General features: G+C 48.1%; 1 protein-coding gene across 1 annotated transcript; it reads right to left on the bottom strand.

Annotated features, from left to right (window-relative positions):
* Nucleotides 1–134: 134 nt before the first annotated feature.
* Nucleotides 135–3,240, bottom strand: HSD17B10 (hydroxysteroid 17-beta dehydrogenase 10). The gene is made up of 6 exons (XM_003276295.3): nucleotides 3,177–3,240; nucleotides 2,605–2,769; nucleotides 1,125–1,289; nucleotides 866–994; nucleotides 676–784; nucleotides 135–472 (listed from the first exon to the last, which is right to left on the bottom strand). The coding sequence occupies exons 1-6, from the start codon at nucleotides 3,201–3,203 to the stop codon at nucleotides 282–284; spliced, it is 786 nt and encodes a 261-aa protein (XP_003276343.1). The 5' UTR covers nucleotides 3,204–3,240; the 3' UTR covers nucleotides 135–281.
* Nucleotides 3,241–9,013: the final 5,773 nt, after the last annotated feature.

The raw sequence follows: 9,013 nt of genomic DNA, 5'->3' as shown, positions 1-9,013 counted from the left end.
TGTTAACAGGACACAAAGTATTATGAAGGTACTGCCTTTCCCACCCCACCCTGGAGCTCTAAGCATCCAACCCTGCCACAGCCTTCACATTTCTTCCCCATGCCAGGCCCCCTAGCACACAACACTGCCTACACTCTGTGAGAAAAAAAGAGACTTTATTAGGCACAGAGGGCGACTGGTAGGCAGTTACCAAATGGCTACTGGGCTTCCTCCCAAGCTGGAGAGTAGTACCCCAGGGGAAGGAAGGGCAGAGGAGCGTGTGTTTTCTCTGCCTTCTCCCTTCAAGGCTGCATACGAATGGCCCCATCCAGCCGGATGACCTCTCCATTGAGGAATGGGTTTTCGATGATGGCCTGTACCAGGTGAGCATACTCAGCAGGGTCACCCAGTCGGCTAGGAAAGGGCACTTGGCTGGCCAAGAAGTTGCGCACTTTCTCTGGGAGGCTGGTCAGCAGTGGGGTGCCAAACAGACCTAAACAATATAGCCAAATTCAGAGACTCACCCTTACTTTCATATTTACCTGGTTCTTCCTTACTTTAGCCCTACTTCTTGGTGCTTCCCTGGGGCCCAAAGATAAAAGGCTGCTGTTGCTTAGGTGGTGGATACCTTCCCCTCTCAACTGTCCATGGATCCCACCCAATCCCAGGTGTGATGGAGAGAGGGGATATGTCTACCTGGAGCAATGGTCATCACCCGGATGCCTATGGGAGCCAGATCCCGAGCAATGGGCAGTGTCATGCCCACTATTCCCCCCTTGGAAGCAGAGTATGCAGCTTGTCCAACCTGGAGAAAGAGTAGAGGTCATAGGTGGGAGGGCCCCAACAAGTCACTTAGGAGGCATAAGTCTTGCCGCTGCCCACACACCTGACCCTCGAAGGCAGCCACGCTGGCAGTATTGATGATGACCCCACGTTGGCCTCCCTGGTCTGGTTCATTCTGGCTCATCTCACCAGCCACCAGGCGGATCACATTGAAGGTGCCCATGAGATTCACCTGTAGGACAGGTGGAGACATGCTATAGGACCTGAGGTAGAAGAAGCCTTTGTCCCCTAAAAACTTTGGGGTCCTCCACGGCCAGACACTTCTTACTCCCACTATCCCTGGAGAACTTCCAAGGCCTTACATTAAGAACTCGCTGGAAGTCTTCCAAGGTATGGGCCTGGCTCTTCTTTAAGTTGTATGTCTTGGTAGCCACCGCGATGCCTGCACAGTTGACAGCTACATCCACACGGCCAAACTTTTCTTTTGCTAGAGCCAGAGCTGTTTGCACATCCTTCTCAGAGGTCACCTTCAAAGGGAGAAGTGGAGAAGGTATTCATCTCCCAGCACCCACTCTCACCACTAAACCTGACGGAGGGCAGGGCAGGGCATGCCCAGTCCTTGGGTGAGAAGAGATTTGTGAGAAGGGAGAGGCCAAGAGAAAGGTTGTAAAACTTGAGAGATAGGCTGCGTGCGGTGGCTCATGCCTGTAATCTCAGCACTTTGGGAGGCTGAGGCAGGTGGATCACTTAAGATCAGGAGTTTGAGACCAGCCTGGCCAACGTGGTGAAAACCTTTCTCTACTGAAAATACAAAATTAGTCGGCATAGTGACACATGCCTGTAATCCCAGCTACTTGGAAGGCTGAGGCAGAAGAATCGCTTGAACCCGGGAGGCAGAGGTTGCAGTGAGCCGAGATCGTGCCATTGCACTGCAGCCTGGGCAACAGTGAGACTCTGTCCCAAAAAAAAAAAAAAAAAAAATTGAGAGAGTAGGTCAAAGGTGAAAATGTTAGGTAATATAGAGCAGTGTTGCAAAACATTTTTCAAATCAATACCCTCTTGATAAATTCACATGCTCCTGAAGATTCTTAATTGCTGTGGATCAGAGCACTAATGCAACCCTGCTGTGAGGCCGGGTGCAGTGGCTCACACCTGTAATCCCAGCACTTTGGGAGGCCGAGGCGGGCGGATCACCTGAGATCAGGAGTTCAAGACCAGCCTGGCCAACATGGTGAAACCCCGTCTCTTCTAAAAATACCAAAAAAATGAGCTAGGCGTGGTGGCGGGTGCCTGTAATCCCAGCTACTTGGGAGGTTGAGGCAGGAAAATCGCTTGAACCCAGAAGATGGAGGTTGCAAGGAGCTGAGATTGTTCCACTGCACTCCAGCCTGGGCAACAGAGCGAGACTCCATCTCAAAAATAAAAATAAAAAATAACCCACTTGTGAGAATTATTGATAGGAAGATAAACTAGCTTTTTTGTATCCTTACCTGCTAAGATGATTTCATTAAGTTTCACTTTCTGTAGTTTGTTTCATGGAAACAAGTTTTTTGACTTTGTAAATATAAAATTACAAGGCACAATATGCATTTTCAAACTATACATAACTCCTCCAGGAGACTGTTATGTCCAATCCCCATCCCCATTGTTGTGAATCCCAGCTTTAGAGAATCCTTATCACAGGTGGTCCCACAGTGCTTGAAGGCTCAGGCCAAAAGAGACAAGGAGATGGGTCTACCGCCCCCATAGAGGAGACCCTTATGGGAGGGACCCCCACAGGTTCCCAGGCCGGTGTTGGTGACCTCATGCACACCCTGGGAGAGGAGAGGTGACCCCACTTACGTCTGCAGGGGCAAAAACGCAGTTGTTTCCTAACTTCTTGGCCTGGGCCTCCCCACCCGAGTTGGGCAGGTCCAGAAGCACAGCAGAGGCTCCCTGCCCCACAAGTCGCTCCGCCGTGGCCAGGCCCAGGCCCGAGGCTCCTCCGGTTATTACCGCCACCAGGCCCTGTCAAAAGGGACACGGCCAGGGTCAGCTGTTACATTGCCCAGACCATCCCCACGCTGTCGCCTGCCTGTTCTCCAGGCTTCTGAGGAGAAGGGGGGAGGGGAGCGGTCGTGGTCACCCCTGCGGGTAAACTAGGTGTGCTGCTTCTCCTCACCGTTGGGACCTCGGGGGCAGAAGGGATCTCATCCCCAGACAGCCCGTCCCGTGACCCTAGATAGATCGATCGATAGATAGATAGATAGATGCTCCGCGGAGTGTTGACTTTCACCTCTTGAGCCCAACGGCCACAATACCAGGCCTACATAAGCATGACCGTTTCCCCCGAAACCGATCTTTCTCCTAGTTCCACGGCCGCGCTGTCCCAGCCCGTAAAGGAGGGCAAGCAATAGAGGCAAAGAACCTTCTACCTTCACGCTCCGACACGCTGCTGCCATCTTATCGCCGGCCACTCCACGGGATGGGGGTGCAGGCCCTCGCTGATTGGCCGAGGCGAAGCGGCGGAAGGGGCGGTTGCGACGGGCCGGGTCTTCTGCCGCTGCCGCGTGAGACGTCTGCCGCTGCCGCGTGAGACGTGGGGGCGTGGCCTGGTACCTTAGTCCTTTGGTCAGAGGGCGAATTCCTCCTGCCAAGGTATCCGCAGAGTTATTTCAACTGGGGAAAGAGACCAATAGCAGAAGTACAATACCACAACACCCCTCGCCCTACTCTCTAGCTGGCCTTTTGGAAAGTGGCCTGCTCCGTGTGGGGGAAGAGGGGTGGATATTGAGAACGGATGCCTTTCTCCTCTGAAAAAGCCTTCATTCAAGTATGAATGTATTTGAGACTCCTATATGCTAGACTGTGTGCGGGGCACCTGGGATACCCAGCGGAATAATAAAAGATTCATGCCTTCCAGGAGGGCACAGTCCAGTTGGAGAAAGAGAATTACAGTACAGACACAGACGAATGGACGGAACCAGATTCTGGGACACTCAGACAAGGAGATCCAAAGATGAGGAGTCTGAGTTACAGAGAGAGAGCCATGTAAAGAGAAATATGTTGAAGCCGAGATAGATTGGAAGAGAGATGCCAGACAGGATCACAGAGAGATGAATGTGGAGAGCCGCTAAGAGAGATGCTTGGAGACAGACATTCTAGGACAGCTGCTGAGAAGCACAAACCTAAAGAGGCAAAAACATCTTTCATCAGTTCAGGCTTTGCTACTCTCCTCTATCTTTGTCTAATTTAAGTCCAAAAGCCCAGATCACACACTGCAGATTGGACTTCAACCAGAGACTATTATTTAAGACCCAGGTCTTGGTCATCCTAGAACATCTTTCAGCCAGCTTCCAGAAGCTATGTCATTAGAGTCCTGAGCCCAGATATCTAATCTGTCTTCCTTCTATACTTTTCCTCAAACCAAGGTCTTCAGGCCATATATCTTAGCCTACCATTTCAGCCTCATAACTGCTTTATGTTTTCTCTATCTGAAATATCTCCCCCCACCTGCTTTCTCACCCAGGAAGATTCCCCTCCAGGCCTTCTAGTTGTTGACAGCCACCACACTCATAATCACTACACCGTATTTACCAAAGGATTTAGCACACCGGACTCACAATTTTCCTATCTACATGAAGTGCTTCCATCAATTTATAGCACTCTTCATCCGGCCCAATATGCTGTAGCCACAGTGGCCTCCTTTGTGTTCATCTTTGCATTAGCTGCTCCCTCTGCTTGGAATGCTCTCCTCTGATCTTTGCATGACTGCCTTTATTTTTTTTCATTCAGAACTAAGCGTAAATATCACCTTCCCAGAGGGGTCCTCCCTAAATATTCAAACTGTAGCCACCTAGACACTATCCCATTGCATATTTGAATTCTCTTCATAGCACTTGCATGTCCGTAATCCATTTTCCAACCTTAGGGCCAGATGTGCTGTGGAATTCAGAGTTTTTTTCAATTTGAGAAAGGAAGACATGTAATTTATATTACATAACTCTTTAAAAAAAACTAGTCAAACATAACTCTTTGTATAGTCTATATTATATAACTATTGAGAAAGGCCTGGAGCATCATAATGAAACATTAATATTTCTGAAGTGAAAGGTATGAAAATTCACACCAAGTGTGAATAAAGACTATAAATAGCCTCACACTACTTCAGGTCAGGGTTTGTCACCTATTGAGTTTGGGCTCCAAAGTATGAAAAAGCAACCTTATGCTTTTCAGAACTTTTGGCACTGCAGGGTTGTGCCTACAGGCTTGTGAGCCTGTACGCTCCTCTAACCTGGCCTTGTTTGTGTAGTTCTCCCCCTGCTGGAAGGTAAGCCCCATGGCACCAGGGGCTTGTCCAGCTGGTTCACCCAATGCCAAGAACACTGCTTGGCGTGTACAAGACACTTAAAACAAATGTGTTAAATAAATGAATTAATGAATTAATCTTGGAAGAATTTCCAGGCCCAGTTTCATGATTCTTTCACCTGCCCAGCTCCGGGAACCTTCACCTCCTCTCTACTTTAACCACCTGTCCAGGCCACATTATTGCACTTGTCATTCCCTGGAATAACCTCCTGCCCTCCTCAGCGTCTACACACCATCTTTTCTCTCTCTGACCATGTTCTTGAGTTGTCTTGGATCTCTTCCCCTCTACCTCTTTTTTTTTTTTTTTTTTTTTTTTTTTTTTTTTTTTTTTTTTTTGAGATGGAGTCTCCCGCTGCCCAGGCTGGAGTGCAGTGGCACATCTTGGCTCACTGCAACCTCTGCCTCCTGGGTGCAAGCAATTCTCCTGCCTCAGCCTCCAGAGTAGCTGAAATTACAGGCATGGGCCACCACGCCCGGCTAATTTTTGTATTTTTAGTAGAGACGGGATTTTACCATGTTGGCCAGTCTGGTGTCGAACTCCTGACCTCAGGTGATCCGCCCTGCCTCGGCCTCCCAAAGTGTTGGGATTACAGGCATGAGCCATCGCACCCAGCCTCAGTTCTATTATTTACTAGCCGAATGACCCTGGACAAGTTACTTAACCGATGTGCCTCAGTTTCCTCTTCCATAAAATGAGTATAATCAAATGACTATTCGTAGGGTTGTTAGGAATAAATGAGTTAACAACTATATATTTAAAACGGACTTGGAACAGTGCTTGGCCTTTAGCAAGAGCTATGTAAGTGTTAGCTATGGTTACTCTTCAGAGCAGTGTTTCTCATCCTTTTCTATGCTACGGACACCTATGGGAGTCTGGTGAAGTCTGAGGAACCCCTTCCCAGAATAATGCATGCATCCTATAAGTAGGATTACAAAAGAAACCAATTATATTGGGGTACAATTTTCAAAATAAAAAGAAAGGCACCTGTAATGTAGTAATATATGTGCTTCTTTATTAACATATTAAATAGCAAGCTCCATCAACAGGTCTAGTGACAACCATGATTTTTGAAATAGTGATGTTATTTTAAGAGATATGCAACAACCATAATAATGAAAATCTGATCTCTCTTAGTGTCAAAGTCACAGGTGCTAATATTACTGCAGTTTGTTACCCACATCCCCTAGAAGGATATGCTATATTTCTGTTAGTAATAGTGAAAATAATGATGCAATTTCCCCTCTATCCAAGTCCATGGGCTCTTTGAATTCTATTCACTGACTCCTCAGGGGTCTTTTGGATTGTGGGTTAAGAACTGTGTTTAGGCCGGGCGCAGTGGCTCACGCTTGTAATTCCAGCACTTTGGGAGGCCAAGGCGGGCGGATCACGAGGTCAGGAGATCGAGACCACGGTGAAACCCCGTCTCTACTAAAAATACAAAAAATTAGCCGGGCGTGGTGGCGGGCGCCTGTAGTCCCAGCTACTTGGAGAGGCTGAGGCAGGAGAATGGCGTGAACCCGGGAGGCAGAGCTTGCAGTGAGCCGAGATCGTGCCACTGCTCTCCAGCCTGGGCGACAGAGCGAGACTCCGTCTCAAAAAAAAAAATAAAAAAAGAACTGTGTTTAGAGGGAGCTCTCTGAACTTCTTCTGGTTCTGAGGGCTGCACAATTAAAAGAACTGTTTTTTAGAGCAAATGGAAGCCATTAGTGAATACTTCTCTCTTGCCACCTCCAAAATTGTCTCTACCCACCCACACTATCCTTTCCTTGGGTCTCAGAGAAGTCCTGTTTAGGACTCACCCTTCAACTGGGTTTTGTGTCCCAGCCCCTCCCACTTTCTTGGGGATTTCTGCTACTGAGCATCCTCTCTCTTGATTGCATGCACCTCTGTCTCAAAACCATTAGAAAATAGGGAATAGGGGCTGAGTGCAGTGGTTCACGCCTGTAATCCTAACATTTTGGGAGGCTGAAGCAGGAGGATGTCTTGAGCCCAGGAGTTTGAGACCAGCCTGGGCAACATAGCAAGACCCTGTCTCCACACACACAAAAAAATAGGGAATAAAGTGATGTCAACCTTTACACACACATACTCAATAGTTTGGATGCATGTCTCATGGGAACCTGAGGGCCAGAGGTGCGCAAAGGGGCCCAGCAAGGACACCAAAACAAGCAACACGCAGTATTGTGTCAAATTAGCCCTGCCAGGGAACAGAGAAAAACAAAGGTGGTCTTTACTCCTGGGTGGTCTTCACTCCTGGGAGATAAAAACCACAAGATAACCCATTTAACTCTTGTGGGCACCTGCAGTTACCTCTGCAAAGACAGAGCTGCACTGGTTCCAGCTGGCTCTGAGGTGACATTGACAAATATAAAGAATCCCAATTATATCATCATTTATGTGAGGGGAAAAGAAGAACCCCAAGTGATGATTATACAGAGCCTGTCATTTCTGAGTAAGCTGGGGCACAATCTGAATGATTGGTTTAAACGCTGAAGGACTGCAGGGGACATGAAAATTACTGTGGCGAGCGTTTGAGAGGATGCTGAGGACGCATGTTGGCTGAGTGTTTGCCACTTGAATAAATGGGGCTGATGTCTGAATGAGCCTGAAGGATGACAGCCTCAGGTTATGATGACTTTACCGTTGCCTAAATCAACTGCCATTTTTCAGGCTTTGTGTAATCAGACCTTTCTGGCTGCATTTGACATATTCATCATTTGCTCTTCCTAGAAACTCCCACTTGGCTTCCAGGAAGCCTGACTCTCCTGGTTTCTTGTACTCCCCTGATTGTTCTTTTGTCTCCTCCCTGGGTTCTTTTTCTTCTGCCCCCTGTCTGGGGAGCTTATCCATCTCCTGGTTTCAATACTCCCTCTCTGCTGAGGACTTCCCAGTCTCTACTTTGAGCTCATCTTCTCCACTGAACTTCAGAATCATATAGCAAATAATTTGCTGGCCCTCTACACCAGATTTCCTAAATTAAACTCAATCATTGCCCCCTAAAACTGCTGTATCTCAATTGGTTGCAGTACTAACTTCCCAGACACCCAAGCCAGATCCTGGGACTCACGCCCTCTTCACCCCATCTAAGCAACTGCCAAGTCCTGCTGATTTAACTCCTACATACTTTTTGGATCTGGCACCTCCTCCCTCCTACTTTCCTATTATCGCCATCCAAAATCTCTTGCCTGTACAATTGCAACTGGTCAGACTCCACTATTGTTGCTCTTAAAAGGATCATCCAAGAAACCAGCAGAAGCCTCTTCCTAAAACCCAATTTTTATTGTTACCCACTTGCTTTCAAACCCCTTCAGTGCCCCCTCCTCACTTTTTTTTTTTTTTGGAGGGAGTCTTGCTCTGTCGCCCAGGCTGGAGTGCAGTGGCACAATCTCGGCTCACTGCAGCCTCCACCTCCCGGGTTCAAGCGATTCTCATGCCTCAGCCTCCCGAGTAGCTGGGACTACAAGTGCCCACCACCACACCCAGCTAATTTTTGTATTTTTAGTAGAGACAGGGTTTCACCATGTTGGCCAGGCTGGTTTCAAACTCCTGACCTCAGGTGATCTGCCCACCTCGGCCTCCCAAAGTGCTGAGATTACAGGCTTGAGCCACCGCGCCCGGCCCCCACCTCCTCACTTTTAAGGCTTTCCATAATCTGATGGCTGCTGGCTAACTTCGGCCTCTATAACACGACACTTTCCAGTAACAACACACTACTTGATACCCCCACAGTAGTGTTGTCAGGTGAGGTATAAGATGCTCAGTAATTAAATTTGAATTTCAGATAAAGGATGCATTTTTTTTTTTTTTTTGAGTTGGAATCTCGCTCTGTCGCTCAGGCTGGAGTGCAGTGGCACGATCTCAGCTCACTGCAACCTCCGCCTCCTGGATTCAAGCAATTCTTCT

This window comes from Nomascus leucogenys, chromosome X, assembly GCF_006542625.1.
Source record: "Nomascus leucogenys isolate Asia chromosome X, Asia_NLE_v1, whole genome shotgun sequence".
Taxonomy (NCBI): Eukaryota; Metazoa; Chordata; class Mammalia; order Primates; family Hylobatidae; genus Nomascus; species Nomascus leucogenys.
Note: the sequence above shows the minus strand (reverse complement) of the source record. Positions and strands in the feature narration are given on the sequence as shown.